Genomic DNA, 16,340 nt, shown 5'->3' on the forward strand with positions numbered 1-16,340 from the left:
GTAAGATCCCCAGCTTGGGAACTTCTGCTAGCCCTGGACACAACCAAAAACAAAACAAAACAAAACAAAACAACTCCTCCCATCCCCTTATTTCTATGTAGGAGAACACTTTTCACAAGCATCTTCACACTGAAAATTTCACAAATTTATGAGGATCAAATTTTCCCCTTGTCAAGACTTTAAGGGTGAATGCAGGTGCACTGTAATATGTAGAAAGATATACCTAGAAAAATCTAAACTATTAACAGAGGCTGTTAATAAACAAACGGGCTTATGTATGTACTTTATTTTGATTTAATTCTTGATAGGGGCGAGCAGGAAGAAGCACAAAACCAAATACATTTTATGATAGCCCCTTCTATAGATAACCTTTTCTACTAGACTCGAGATGAGAAAAGATAATGAATATTTTTTTTATAAACGATTCTATTTGTTAATCCCCTTAATCTCGCTCATGTGGAGTTTCTGGCCCTCCTGCTCAGATGGATCATTGTCCAGCTCTGATATGAGACAAGATCGCTATTAATCAGCAGGGTTCAGGGGAGATAAGGAAGTGGGAAGAAGAAAAAGTACCACATCCTCTTAATACTTCTGGTCAGATGATCTGCCCTTCAGGTTACTAGGATATTATAAGTCGGTGGTTGCCAGCCCTGGGTTCCAGAGGCCACACAGATTAATTAATTAATTTTGGCTAAACTACTTTTCTCCATAAAATATACTATCTAATGAAAACCAGGGTGTAGTGAAACAGCCCCTGTTATGCACTGGCAGACTATAATTAGACCAAATTTTTCAAAAGCCATTTGGCAATGAAGTATCAAACCTTTAAATGCTTGTGCTCTTTGACCTGGGAATTCCCTTTCAGGGAATTTATCTTACTGGTGGGGAGTGATGTCTAATTAGGGAAACAGATAATAGTAAAAAAAAAAAAAAAAAAATTGGGGAACAACCTGTTAACATGAGAATGGTTACATGCACTATGTATGGTGCATTCAACAGATAGATGGAGCCATTTACAAGGTGTCTGTCAAAATCTGAGCCTAAAAAGCATACAATCTCATTAAAATTGTGTTTTAAAAAAAAACGGGATGGGGGAGCAAAATATGAAATCTTGATGATTCAAAAGGTCTGGAAGGAAATAAACCAAACTTTGGTAGTGATGAGCTTTTGGTGATCAGATTTTGAGTGACTTATCTTCTTATTTATATTATTTTCAGGCCCATCATAAAGACTACAGAGTATACCTTTTCTAATTAGCAAATCATCATCACCATGTTTTGTAAGGAAGTAAACATAGAGATGCCAGATAAAATCATTTTGGTTTGGAAGATGGCAAAGAATGGGGTCATTAAAAATCAAAGACACAATCAATTCTATCAGATCCTAAAAAGGATGGAGCTGGTTGGTGAGGAGCCTATTCCACCTCAGACGCTCCTCCACAGGATGGCTGGTTCCCCCCCACCCAGGATTTCTGCTGGGCTTGGGGAACAGGAGAGGAGGTAGTTTTCCCAGAAGCACTGAAATCTCAGTGCTCTTGCATTCACTGTGATGCATTCATTCTCATTCTTAGGGCTATGAGGATTATTTTTAATGTGAATGAAATTTTAAGGCTCTCTAGCATTTATGAGGCACTTTCTGGGCACTATTTTGGTACTTGCTAATTTTCATAGTTCAGCTTTCTCAGGCTTGCAAAAGTTCTTAGTAAAAGGAACCATTATGTCCTTTCTTTTACCTTGCCAACCCCCCCAGCACCCCCACCACCACCCCTGTTCTTCCTTTTATCCACACACAAAGTGCCTTTGGGGGATAAAATGGATTTGGAAGAAAGGAAAAATGGGCAGTCGGAGCCTCCCTTTGTTATGAACAACTTCATTGCCTGAAGCGTTCATAAGAGAAGCATCTTCAGGTGGCTAGTATGAGAAGGTTCTGAAAAGAAGGCACCAGAAAATCCCACAGGCCTTCTTCCTATAATGTGGCTTATTTGTTTTACAGGCTTCAGGCATATTTGCTGACGTCAGCAGACCGTCAAAGTTTAAAATAATATTAGTGAAAAGGAAAACAGCCATTTTCCGTCAGGCAGTCCTGTTCTGCCAACTTTCTGTGTTCTCTTTTGAGTTAATAAAAGTCCAAGAACCACCTCCCCTACCACCCTGTGGGGGGGGGGCACGAAGCACAGTAATTTTAAAACCACCAGGTCAGTCCACTGCCAGCATAAACCATTCAGACACGTAGCATTGTCGCACTCTAATGAGGATTTTACCTCTGCCTCCAAAAGTAAGCTATCATTAGGCTTTGTGTTTATGGGATCAAATGATTGTCTAGGGACAGTGGGTTTCTTTTGGTCCCTTCCTCATTTTAATCATGCTCACAACCAAATGCATAGATGTTTTCTGCATCAGACTAAACTAAAAAACCATAATTATGCCAGCTAATGCCTTTGGAAAACATCAATTAAGAAAAAACGGCCTTTTAATTCTCATTTTACTTGAAAATCTGAAAATATCTACACAGGTTGTAATAGCATGGCATAGTGGAGGGTGGGGCAGGGCTGTCTCTAAAAAGGAGACAGCTCAAATGTTTGAGGAGGTCAGGTGAGCAGGCCCCTCTTGGAAACAAGCAAAGGCTCTCTGCAAGGAAAGCAATTTCTCTGTAAAGAGAGACCTCTAAGTTATCTTCCCATGTAGTGCTGAAACTGGAGCCAGCCCCTGCACAGTTACGTTGATATGAGGCTGGCACCGCACACATAGCCCATTGTTAATAATACCTCCTCAGGACAGATTAGATCCCGCATTCCTCAGAAGTTCTGAGCTCCGGAGGGAACACTGCCAGCAGGCTCCTTCCATCAGGGCAACAACTAGCTACAACTGATAAGTTTTCATTGAAATAACTGGAACAATTACATTGAGTCCCCACAGGGCTCTGTCACTAGCTATTAAGAAAAAGGCGTTGTGCTTGCATGCTGCGATGTCTGCAAAGGTGTGAGCCAGACAAAAGTAATGTAAGCCAAGTCTTTAGCTCAATTTTATATGCTTTTATCTATGGCTACGTGCCGTTGTTAACCAAATTCTTCACCCAAGGTGTGCTATTAGATTGTTTTATTTTATGTTTTCTTTTCAGGTCTTATCTAGCAAACCTTGATATTTACACTATCTCAGTTTAGGTTTGGACAAGTAACTAATCTCTGACTAAAGATACTGAAGTTAGACCTGGGTTTGTTCGGTAAAATCTGTTGAGGTCATAGTTGATTTTAATCATGCAGCTTACTTTAAAAGCCGAAAACCAACAAAGATCTTTGCTTTCAAGGCTTAGTTTCAATTGGAGTGCTCACTGAACAGCAAATGTAGTTTGTACTTGAATCCTGCAACTTCTGTTTTTTCTAATAGTGACTGAAGGGATGAAGTGGCAACAAAAATAAAAGGAAAACACACATACCTTTGCAGGAGCAAATCGCAAAGGGCCTGGATTAAATTTTAACCAGGGGTTAAAACTACCAGGGTTCTGTATCTCAAAGGGTTGGGTTTGGCTATTGTAATAATAAAAGGTGATTTGGGGAAAACGACCCCGTTTTAACATACACTGTATTTACTAGGAGGAAATACAGAGTTAGTCTTTGAAAGAAAATAAAAGGCAAAGGGTTTAGCAGATGGGTAATGCCCAAATCTGCAGAAATGTAAACAGCCAAGATTTTGGTGCCTATGAGTTTTATCAAAGATATAAGTAAGGCTGAGACCAACACCAGTGCGTCCTCTTTGGCTAGTTTTAACACGTTCACAGTCACAATTAACATCGAAGGAATTTCCTTTTCATCCAAGTGTTTCTTTAAAAAGCACTTTATGCCACAAACTAGCTGCCATCAGTCCTTCCCATACAGAAGATGGGTGACATCTCCATAATACTTTTTTTCTTTTTTGAAAATGGGCTCGGACCACGTCAATATTCTGAGGCCTTTGTTTTCCAATATAGGGGGTTCTCACCTCCTCCCTCCTTCCTTCTCCTGAAAGAGCTAGTAAGGGAAAGCCATCTTCCTTGCACCGAACCCTCTCCACATTCACTCCCTAGCCAGAGGAGCGCCGCTGCGGGGGAGGCGTCCCCAGCCCTCCCCCCGCCCCGAGCACTCACTGCTGCTCCTCAGGAGCTCCAAGCCTACCTCCCACCCCCACCACACACACACACCCGCCTGGTTTCAAGTCCCTGAGCCGGCCAAGCCGGTGATTTCTACAGAAAAGAAAGACGCGACCATCTCCCTCTCCCACCCTGCTCCTCCTACACAAGGGATTCGCACACGGGCACCGAGTCTGAGTCCTGGCTGTGCATAGAGCTCAGCCCGGTATCCGAGTCCTCGTCGTTGCCAGGACAGCTCTTGGCCAGTCCGCGGGCCTGATCCACCCACACCTCGGCGCACGCCTGAGGTCCGGGTTCCCGCGAGGGTCCGCCCGAGACCGGGGTCCCATCTGGAGCCACGGTCAGCTCCAACGTGTGCAAAGTCTGGAGAAGGCCTTGTAACTCGCGTTCCTTGCTGTCCCACTGCTGCTGGCTGTAATCCAAGTCAGACTTGACCGCCTCCAAGTCCGTGTTGAGCCGGAGCCCGATGTAGAGGCTGGTGCTGAGCTGCGTCCTGACTCGCTCCTGCTCCAGCAGCAACTCGCCGTCGAGTCCGCCATCAGGCTCTGGGGGCTCCTCCCGCGCTGAAAGCTCCTCCTGGCGCCTCCGCATCCACCTCTGGTTCAGCTCCTCCTGGATTTCTGCTGAGAGGCGCTCGAGCAACTCCTCCTGCTGGGCCCGCTGCTCCTGCAGTCGCAACAGGTCGTCGCAGCGCTGGGCTAGTTCCTCCAACGCGACTGCCTGCGCCTCGCCATCCAGAGGCGGCGTCGCCATCGTCGCTGCCGCCTCCTCCGGCTCCTCTCCAGGGCCCGGCCCGTCAAGCTCGATGCCTGCGCCCACCAAGTAAGTATCCTGAACGTAGTTGACTCCGTGCCGCCGCATGCGGTCCAGGTGCACTTTGGCCTCATAGCGATCGATTTCACGGTCCAGCTCCCGGAGCCGCTGCACCTGCTGACGGATCGTGTGGTCCTGGGAGAGTACCAAATGCACCAGCGTCTCCATGCGCTCCACCGATGCACTTTCGGTGGCCCGCGGCGACGACGAGCAGGACGAGGTGGTGGACGACGAAGTGGACGAACACGGTGACGATGGCTGCTGCTGGCGCCGCCGGTTGAGTTTGGCCAGCTTGCGGAAGGCCTTGCGCACCACCCGCCGCTGCTTCTCCTGGGTCAAGGCCAGGCTGGGCCGCGCCGGGACCCCCCGGGCCAAGCACGGGCGCTCACGACTGAGCACAACGCGTGCCTCTGCACTGCGGGGGCCCGCATTGGGCAAAGACGCTTCGCTGCGCACTAGCACAAAGCGTACGTTCTCTTGCTCTTCACCCCAGGCTGCCCAGAGGCGCAAGATGCGCGTCTTGTTGGGCAGGATGCGTTCAAAGCCACGCCACTTCTCCACGATGCAGTAGCACTGCGGGGGCCCGCACAGCATGCTCTCAGGCAGCCCCTCGTCATCATCCTCGTCGTCCTCGTCCAGGGCTTCCGTCAGCTCCGCTGGGCCTGGCGGGTCGCCGGCTGCCCCTCGCCGCCTGCCCCGCCGCTGCCGCCGTCGCCGCCGGCAGCCGTCCTCCAAGAGTACTCGCACTACGTCCGAGCAAGTGGTGCGGCGGGAGAGACCGGAGACTAGTTTTTCCTCCTGGCAAATCCACACCGATATCTTCTTTTCCGAAGGATCCATGGCGTAACCCAGACGCGGGTGGTGGGTCAGGCCGAGCACCCCAGGGGGCTGCGGGGGCTGCAGGCAGCCCGACAACTCTAGTTTAGGTATTGGGGCTCGGTACCTTCGCCCCCCTCAGCACCAGCCCTTCTCCCCGCTGTTCACTGAAGGCAAAGAGCGGCTGGAGGCCGCGGTGCTTGGCCCGGACGGCACGCTCCCAAGACAGCGCGCCCCGGCTCCCGCCGCTCTGGCTCTGCCCAATGTTCCCGGGACCTCCGGGTTTTGCTCCTCCCCACCTGGCTCCTCCCCTTCCCGCCCCCAGCTCCCGGAGCTGAGGCCTGGTAGCAGGAGGCTCGGAACCCAGGCCGCGCCCCTTGCGCCCAGTCCGCTCCACCTCCCGCGCCGCCCTCGTAGGGACTGGGCTGCGCGTGGGCTCCAGAGGGGAACTCGGGGACCCCCTCCACCGCACGCCAGGAGCCAGTGCCTAAGCGGGGATCAGCTCTGGAGCTCCCTTGCCCCACAGGCTCCCTCCTTCATTCTGGAGTTAATTGTACCTTTGATTGGACTTTCACACCTTCTCCGGCGCCCCCAGAGGCGTTTCCTGGTCCCTTAATAAGGCAGAGTGGTCTGATGAGTCCAGGAGCGAAGAGAAACCAAGCCTCTTCGCGCATCTAACGGAGATTCTCTAACCGCCTTGCATGACCTCCAGCTGGGATCTGTAAAAGCCACCTAAAACACGTATGTCTTTCCAGTCTTCCTAGTCTGGAAGCAATATTTACATATTCAAGGAGAACAAGACGGGGCAGTGTGCGCCCTGAGCAAGTGTAAATAGAGTGAGGACTAGGCTTGAGGAGGATGTTCAGAGGCTGCTCCTGGTCCCGGGCAAGGTCATGTCTGTGGCTCCCCACATCGCCTTGGCTTCACACAGCCTTCTTGGCAGGGGGAACTCCTGATTCTTGTGGGAGTTCCGGGCCCAGACCCAAGTCATAAGCTCTTTTCCACATCCCACCTCCATAAAGAGAAACCTAGTCATTACTGTGACAGTTTCTGGCATTATCCTGCATCCAGATGTGGTCAAGAGGAGATAAAAGCCAAGATGCACAGCTCAAGAAATCCACAACCGCAATGCAACTGAACTTTTTTCATCTTCTGATGCTGATGAGAATGGTCCATTGTGGGCAAGGCTTGCCCCCAGCTTGAACCTGGGAGCACAGACTGATAAGGTCACTTCTTTGCTTCAGACCTTGGATGGCTCCTCACTGCCTCCTCAATAAAGTACTTTTATTCATTCATTCATGCACTCCATAAGTATTAGGGTACCCTCTGCCATCCAGGTGTTTAACACAGGTTTTAAAGTGTCCAACACAGAGTCTTCTGTGCTCTGACAAGGGAGAGGATTAGACACCAGAGGAATGCCGGAGTAGCATCCTACCCAGTCCAGAAGAGTCAAGGAAGGCTTCCCAGGGGAAGTGGTATCTTAGGGCAGACTGAAAGCACCATTTTTGTCAAAGGAAAAAATAAAAAATAGAGGGGCGGAGGCAGGCAGCATCCCAAGCAAGAAACCCCATGTTCAAAGTCAAGGAATCCGAAGAGCAAGGCAGTTACTGGGGCTCAAGGAGTTTATGTGAGTGAGACAGCTAAGAATGAGGTTGGATGGGTGAGCAGGAGCCAGATCTAGAAGTGTCTTTAATTCCATGTGTCAGTATTTGGACCTTCTATTCTAAGGAGCATAAGAAGCCATGGAATGTGGATTCTGAGGTCAGATTGCCTGAATAAAAATCTCAGCCCTGTAACTTAATAGCTCTGTGACCTTAGGAAAAGTATTTCATCTCTCGGAGCTTCACCTATGAAATGGTGATAATAAAAACAACTGCCCAATAGGACTATTATGAGGATTAAATGCTTAGACCTGGTAAGTCCACAACAGAAGTTTTATTGGAGAGTTAGAAATTGGGGGGGGGGTATTAGTTTTCCATTGTTGTATAACAAATTACCATAAACGTAGTGGCTTAAAATAACTAAGTTCAGCATGGCATGGCTGGGTTTTTTGCTCGTGGTGTCTCAAGCCTAAAGGCAAGGTGTTGGCCAGGTTGAGTGTTCATCTGGGGGCTCTGGGAAAGAATCTATTTCCAAGCTCATTCTGGTTGTTGGCAGAATCCACTTCCTTGCAGTTGTAGAAGTGAGGTCCTTGTTTCTTTGCTAGTTATTGACTGGGGGCGGGGATTACTCTCAACTCCTAGAAGCCTCCCTCAGCTACTTTCCATGTAATTCCCCTTCCCCCTTCATCTCCAGGACAACAATAGCATGTCAAATCCTTTGACTCCTCCTTGGCTTGGAATCTCTGTGACTTCTCCTCCTGCTACCTGCTGGAGAAAACTCTGCTTTATTATTTTGGCTACACCTGAGGTGTATGGAAGTTCCTGGGCCAGGGACTGAATCTAAGCCACAGGTGCCACCTATGTCACAGCTGCATCAATGCCCTATCCTTGACCCACTGCACTGGGCTGGGGATCAAACCCACACTTCAGCAGTGACCCAAGCTGCTGCAGAAACAATGCCAGAGCCTTAACCGGTTGTGCCGCAGCAGGAACCGCAGCAGGAACTCCTAGAAAACTCTGCTTTTATAAAAGGCTCATTTTGTTAGGTAGAGCCACCTGGATAATTTCCCTGTCTTAAAGGCCATTTGATTAGTAGACTTAACTATAACTGCAAATTCCCTTTTGCTGTGTAAGATAATCACCAGAGTAACAAAAGGGTGATGGCAATCATGGGGCCATCTTGGATTTCTGTCTACCAGAGAGCCTGATGTGATCATTCTCATTTTGAAAAATGCACTGTCTGCACTGGTGCTGATGGGTGGGGGTGAAGGGAATGGGGTCCCTTTAGAAAACTGTCACATTCATTCAAAGAGGAGGTGGTAGCCTGCACTGAGAATAGTGGTGGTGAGAGGACCAGACAAAATTGAGAGTTGCCAGGGAGGTAGGAGAGGCAGGACGTGGTAATGGATTCAAGGGGGAATCTCCATCTCTGAAGCATGGTACTGGGGGTCCCTTTTAATCTGCCCCAGGCCACTCCCCTCAGTCCTCCCTCTTATGCCTTCCTCCCCACTCACACATGACTGTCAGATCTTTGTTATCAGCTGCCATCCCTACTAGATTTTAAACTCCAAAAAGGTAAGAATCATATCTGTTTTGCTCACTTTTAAATCCTCTGCATTTAGCACAATGTCTGGCACATTCTAGGTTTACAAAGGTATCTGATGAATAAATAAATGAATGTTTGGGGTTAGCAGATACAAGCTATTACATTTAGAATAGATAAGCAGTGAGGTCCTACTGTGCAGCACAGGGAACTATATCCAATCTCTTGGGATAGAAGATAATATGAGAATAAGAATGTATGAATGACTGGGTCACTTTGCTGTACAGCAGAAATTGGCAGAATACTGTAAAATCGACTATAATTTAAAAAAAGAGAAAAATAAATGGACAAATGAATGAGTCCTACATTCCAATGAGTCCTACATTCTAGCAAGTCAACATCTCACTCATTCAGAGCAGCACCTACATCTTGATGTATCCATGCTTGTGTACATGCTCTCCCTGCTAATTAGGATCCCTCTTAAACAACTGAAAAATTCCTACTTGTCTTTCAGCTCAGCTCAAACATCATGTGCTGTAGAAATTCTTTCTTTCCTCCTCCAAGATGAACTGGCTCCTTTTGCCTCTTCTATCTCTCTTGATGAACAGGTTACTTCGTGTTGTGACACTCTTCCCATGTCTGTTTTTCCCACAAGAAAAATTAAGGGCTTGTCAAAAGACCGAATTAACTATCTTATTTACATTTTGGTCCCTAGTACCTGGCATACAGTAGGCCCTAGATCTTAATACTGTAAGGAACACTAAGATGAATAATATCTAGGATATTTTGCTACCCTCAATGTTATCATAATTTCTTTTTAGTGGCAGACAGATACATGAAATCCCTGTTGTAGGAATGTAATATGTGATATTCCTGCTGGGACAATGAAAGGGTAGAGTGATCAAAAGGTCCTGGGAATGCTGAAGAAGGCAGAGATTTATTAAGTGATGAGAAGGGGTTGAGGGTATTCTTGGTGGGAGGATTACATAGTTAAAATGTTAAGGTATTCATGCACATGGTTACACACCAAAGTCTTAGAGTGCAGGTTCTGGGGCCACGCTGCCAACATCTGAATACTAGCTATAAGCTTTCTAAGCTTTAATTTCCTCATCTGGAAAAAAAAAAAGAATAAAATCTTCCTTAGAGAACTGTCATGAACATGAAATGAAATAATGTACAACACTTACAAAATTCAGCATGTCTGGCATAAAACAAATGCTCAATAAAATATAGCTAGCTTTATCCACAAATTTGTCATACCTATCCAAGCTGGGGGATACTGCAGTGAATTAGACAGGCCTAGTCCCTACCCTCACAGTCAGGACAAATTTGTTATTTGCTTAATTAGACATATATTTGTTAGATTAGGCTAGGCTGTAGTAACAAACAGACCAAACATATAATGACTCCAACATAACGAAGGTTTATTTTTCTATGACATAAGAGTCAAAAGCAGGCATCTTGGTGTATAGGTGGCTTTATTCCAGACAATGATACAGGGACCCTGGTTCCTTCTTTCTCATGGCTCCAAAGTCCCCTAGACCCCATCATCTAGCCAGAGGAAAAAGAGAGGAGTAAGGAAACCTGTCCTTTGCTTCAAGGTCTTGGCCAGGAAATGGAGCCCACTGCTTCCACTCATATCCCACTGGCTAGAACCCAGACACATGGCCACTCCTAATGGCAAGAGAAGGGCTGGGAAATGTAGTGAGTGTCTCAAAAGAAGATGAACTGGATGTTTATGAATAGCTAAATAGATGCCTGAAGAATCTTTATAAGAAATGGGAGATGAGGAGTTCCCGCTGTGCCTCAGCCGGTTATGAACTGACATAGTCTCCGTCAGGATGTGGGTTCAATCCCTGGCCTCACTTAGTGGGCTAAGGACCTGGTGTTGCTGCAAGCTGCGGTGCAGGTCGCAAATGTGGCTTGGATCCAGTGTTGCCGTGGTATAGGCTGGCAGCTGTAGCTCCAATTTGACCCCTAGCCCGGGAACTTCCATATGCTGCAGGTGTCACTATAAAAAGAAAAGGAAGAAAAGAAGGAGGGAGAGAGGGAGAGATGGATGGATGGAAGGGAGGGAGGGGAGATGAAGCAGAGAGAAGTTCTAAAAATCTGTATGTTGTAACAGGAGTCCCATAGGCCAATTTTCTGTCTGTCTTAGATGAAGCACACCATTTCCAGATGGCTGTGAACCCAACATTTCCTGTGTCTCTTAAATGACCCAGTTCACCTACATTCACAACATCACCTGATCACTGTAGACATTTGAGTTTGTGACTCCTGCTGCTACACATCCTCCCAGGATTATCTCATTCACTTCCAGGCACTTAATACTATGACTACGTCATATGGCTCTCAAATCTAGGCATCCCTTCCTGATCTCCTCGTCCCCAAATATGTGCATGCATCTGCTTGCCACATGGCTCCACTTAGGTGTCCCCGCTACACCCCAAACATGTGTCGAAACAATAAGCTGAATTTATCACCTTTCTTCCCAAACCAGTTCTGCCTCCTAAACCTCTGTCTCTCGGAGAATGGCCCCATCATTCTCCAAATGAGATATGGAACCTAAGGATCCCCCTGCATCACTCACCGTCTACCTCCTTTCCCCACAGATAATGGAGTTCCATAAGGCAGGGGTTGGTTTCTGCTTTCTCTCCAGTGCCCAGGATGTTGGTTAGCACACAGCAGGGATTCAGTGTTTGTGGAATGAATACATGAGTGAATGAATCGGAAAGAAATTGCCTTAGCTTAGGCCTTCATTATTTTTTTAATTCAACTTTATCATTATTTTAACTTTTTTTTTGGCACTTTAGGGCCACGCCTCCTGCATATGGAAGTTCTTAGGTGAGGAGTAGAATCACAGCTGCAGCTGCCAGCCTGCACCACAGCCACAGCCACAGCTAGGCAGGATCCAAGCTGCAACTGTGACCTATGCCACAGCTTGTGGCAATGCCGGATCCTTAACCCACTGAGCGAGGCCAGGGATCAAACCTGGAGCCATCATGGATACTAGTCGGGTTGGTAACTAGCTAAGCGATAACGGCAATTCCCATAGGCCCTCATCATTTCTTACCTGGATCCCACCACACTTTCCTCCACGCTATTTTTCTTCTTTCTTTTACTTTTTTTTTTTTTTTTTTTTTCCTTTAGCCATGTTTGTGACACAAGGAAGTTCCAGAGCCAGGGATCGAACCTGTGCCATATCTGTGACAATGCCAGATCCTTAACCCTCTGGACTACCAGGGAACTTTCATGCTAGTTTTCTTGTCTCTGGTCTTGCCTTTCTCCCATACTCCCTACTGACAAATGTTTGATGACTTCTCCTTATCTTCAAAAATCAAGTCCAACCTCCTCACAGAGCCTAGATACCCCTCAGGATCCGATGTCTACTTCACTCTTGCCCTGGGGACCCTAGCCAGGCCCTTGTTCACACTCTCCTCGGAGCACCCCCCCCAACCCAGCTAATTCCTACCCACCCTTCTAGTTTCACCTTAACTCTCACCTCTTCCTAAAAGTCTTCAGTCACAAGGACATCCTCTCCAGGAAATAATCCAAACGGAGCCGTGCTTTAGGAAGATTAATCTATATTAGGAGGTAGGATCAATTGAAGTTATGGTATACTTTCCTTCAGAACAACGGGCTGTGGGGATGGGTGATGAGGGGACTGAAAAATGCAGACTGGGAGTTCCTGTCATGGCTCAGCGGTAACGAACCCAGCTAATATCCACAAGGACGCGGGTTTGATCTCTGGCCTCACTCAGTGGGTTAAGGGTCTGGGGTTGCTGTGAGCTGTGGGGTAGGTCACAGATGTGGCTCAGATCTGGCATTGCTGTGGTTGTGGTGTAGGCTGGCAGCTGTAGCTCCCATTTGATGCCTAGCCAGAGAACTTCCACATGTCACACGTGCAGCCCTCATTAAAAAAAAAAAAAAAATGCAGACTGTTGTCATTTAAACACAAACTGAGAAAATGCCTCCCAGCACATCGTGAACATTTCTGGTCTTAAATCTCAGGTCTGCAATATCCAATAGAGTAGCCACTGGACATAATGTGGCTATTGAAAACTTTAAATGTGGTTAGCTGAATTGAGATGTGCTATGAGTATAAAATATACATTAGATGTCAAAGACTCAGCACAAAATTCTTTTTTGGCCACACCTGAGGCATGTGGAAGTTCCCACGCCATGGACTGAACGCACACGGCAGTTGCAGCCTAAGCCACAGCAGCAGTGGCAACACTGGATTTTTAATTTGCTGAGCCACAAGGGAACTTCTAGCATAAAATATTTTTAATAACTCATTAAAAATATTCAATATTGACTACATGTTGAAGTGATGTTATTTTGGAATTAAATAAAGTAATTAATCAGATTAAATCACTGAATTTATTTTACTTGTTTCTTTTTATTTTGTTTTTTTTTTCTTTTTAGGGCCTTACCTGTGACATATGGAAGTTCCCAAGCTGGGGGTCAAATCAGAGCTGCAACTACCAGCCTACGCCACAGCCACACCACCACCAGATCCATGATGCATCTGTGACCTATGCTGCAGCTTGTAGCAATGCCAGATTCTTAACCTACTGAGAGAGGCCAGGGACTGAACCTGAATCCTCATGGGCACTATGTTGGGTTCTTAACCTGCTGAGCTACAGTGGAAACTCCTCTTTTTACTTTCTTTTTTTTTTTTTTTTTTTGGCCTTGGCATGCAGCAGCTTGACATGGGATCTCAGTTCCCAGACCAGAGATTGAACCTGGCCTCAGCAGTGAAAGCACCAAATCTGGATCACTAGACCTCTAGGAAACTCCCTTACTTATTTTTTAATGTGGCTACCAGAAACTTTAAAGTATTTATGTGGCTCATATTATATTTCCATTAGGCTATACTGCCTGTGAAAAGGCCATTCACTTGGAGCAAATTGTTTGAGCCTCTCCCAGTGTGGAGTTATTTATCTTAAATATCCTAAACAAAGTCAGGTCTGCCTGGGTTATGGCCATCTCCAGGGAAAGCCACTGCATACCTTTTCTGGGATTTGTAGTTTGAATGTTTCTTCTTGTTTTATTATGTCCTTCTGGAAAGCTTCCTATTACAACCTAAGCTACTCCCCTTAGGCAGCCTAACAAGCATGTTCCTGAGACTAACCCTACAGTTGGATCCAAGTGAAAGTCAAAGTATAAGAGGTTGCCTCCCAGACAGGGCTTCAGCACCCTTGCTCACCTACCAGCCCTGATCCTTGGGGAAGATTCAGAAGGTATTTTCTGAGCCAGAAAATACACAGGCTTCACAATAGGAGAATATATACAAAAATATACATATGACCTGGGGGCAGGGCCTCAAAAAGCTAAATTCATAAAAGAAAAGATCAATAAATATGACACAATAAAAATCTGAAACTTCTGAATGGTAAATACACAAGGAAGAGTTCCTGCTGTGGTGCAATGGGATCAGCATCTTGGGAGTTCTGGGATGCAGGTTCGATCCTTGGCCTGGCACAATGGGTTAAGGATCCAGTGTTGCTGTGAGCTGTGGTGTAGTCCACAGATATGGCTCGGATCCTGCCTTGCTGTGGCTGTGGTGCAGGCCTGCAGCTGCAGCTCCAATTCAGTCCCTAGCCCAAGAACCTCCATATGCCCTGGGTGCAGCCTAAAAAGGAAAAAGAAAAAAAAAAACAAAACAAAAAAACTCACGAGGATTTTACATATATATATTACTATACATAAATTATACTATAAATAACATACAGTAAAAAACCATAAATTACACTAAGTCAAATCATAACCCAGAAAAAAACTATTTATAGCATAGATACCAAAAGATTAGGATTCATGATGTATGAGGAACTCCCAAGTTTTGGTTTAAAAAAAAGTCATGCGGGGTTCCCGTCGTGGCGCAGTGGTTAACGAATCCGACTAGGAACCATGACGTTGCGGGTTCAGTCCCTGCCCTTGCTCAGTGGGTTAACGATCCGGTGTTGCCGTGAGCTGTGGTGTAGGTTGCAGACGCGGCTCAGATCCTGCGTCACTGTGGCTCTGGCGTAGGCTGGCGGCTACAGCTCCGATTCGACCCCTAGCCTGGGAACCTCCATATGCCGTGGGAGCAGCCCAAGAAATAGCAAAAAGACAAAAAAAAAAAAAAAAAAAAAGTCATGCTACATGATGTAAAACAGATGAAGGAGAGATTCGAGGTAGATCACAAAAGAGGAAACATAAATAGCCAACAAACACATCAGCAAAATGTAAATGGAAGTGAAACCAGATGCCCTTTTGTTGCTAACAAGTTGGCAACATTTAAAAATTGACAATAACATCACTGGACAAGGTGATAGATCTATTTTGGAGAAATTTGGTAATATCCCTTAAAAATTAAAACATGTGTACTCTATGTCCTATTTGACTTCTTAGAATCTACTTTAGACGGCTCAATGAGGCCTGTACAGGGTTGCATTCTAAACCACTTTGTTTTAGCAGAACAATGGATATAATCAAAGTATCTACTAATAAGGGACTGACTGAATAGATTGGGGACACCCATAATTTAGAAGGCTTGGCAGCAGTGACAGCCAGTAAGGTAGATTTATAAGAATCTAGTTTAATCAGGTCTTATTTGTCTATTTTTGTTTTTACTTTCATTACTTCAAGGAGGTGGATCAAAAAAGATACCACTGCCATTTATGTCAAAGAGTGTTCTGCCTATGTTTTCCTCTGGAAAATTTAAAGTATCTGGTCTAGCATTCAGGTCTTTAATCCTTTTTGAGTTTATTTTTGTGTATGGTGTAGAGGGTGTTCTAATTTCATGTAGCTGTCCAGTTTTCCCAGTACCACTTATTGAAGAGACTGTCTTTTCTTGTATATTCTTGCCTCCTTTGCATAGATTAATTGACCATATGCATGTAGGTTTATCTCTGGGCTGTCTATCCTGTTCCACTGATCTATATGTCTGTTTTTGTGCAAGTACCATACTGTTCTCGGCAGCACTGTTTACAATTGCCAAGACATGGAAGCAAGCTAAATGTCCATCAAAGGAGAATTGGCTAAAGAAGATGTGGTACCTTTATACAAAGGAATGTTACTCAGCTGTAAAAAAAAAAAAAAAAAAAAAAGCATGAAATAATGCCATTTGCAGCAATACGGATGGACTGAGAAATTATCAGACTAAGTGAAATCAGATAAATATCATATGAGATCACTAATATGTTTATCTAATAGAAATGATGCAAAAGAACTTACAAAATAGAAACAGACTCAGGATTTTGAAACCATTCTTACATTTACCAAAGGGGAAATGTGGGGTGGGGGGAGGGATAAATTATAGAATTGGGATTGATATATACACACTACTATCTAGAGAATAGATAGGTAATGGGGACCTACTATACCGCACAGGGAAGTTTATTCAGTACTGGGTAGTAACATATGGGAAAAGCATCTGAAAAGGAATGGATATTTGTGTA

The 16,340-nt window shown here is 45.6% G+C and overlaps 1 protein-coding gene across 1 annotated transcript; it reads right to left on the minus strand.

Moving 5' to 3' along the window:
* Window positions 1-271: 271 nt before the first annotated feature.
* On the minus strand, window positions 272-6,013 carry RASSF10 (Ras association domain family member 10). The gene has a single exon (XM_021083310.2). It carries the CDS (start codon window positions 5,773-5,775, stop codon window positions 4,264-4,266), a length of 1,512 nt encoding a protein of 503 aa, XP_020938969.1. The 5' UTR covers window positions 5,776-6,013; the 3' UTR covers window positions 272-4,263.
* Window positions 6,014-16,340: the final 10,327 nt, after the last annotated feature.

Source organism: Sus scrofa, chromosome 2 (genome assembly GCF_054392235.1).
Source record: "Sus scrofa isolate SSC_HxYL_T2T_F1_AM1 chromosome 2, Sscrofa_HxYL_maternal_Yorkshire_Landrace_v2.0, whole genome shotgun sequence".
NCBI lineage: Eukaryota > Metazoa > Chordata > Mammalia > Artiodactyla > Suidae > Sus > Sus scrofa.

Bases quoted from the DNA above. Each gene is read 5' to 3' on its own strand.
- RASSF10 (XM_021083310.2), bottom strand. From the start codon at position 5,775: ATGGATCCTTCGGAAAAGAAGATATCGGTGTGGATTTGCCAGGAGGAA.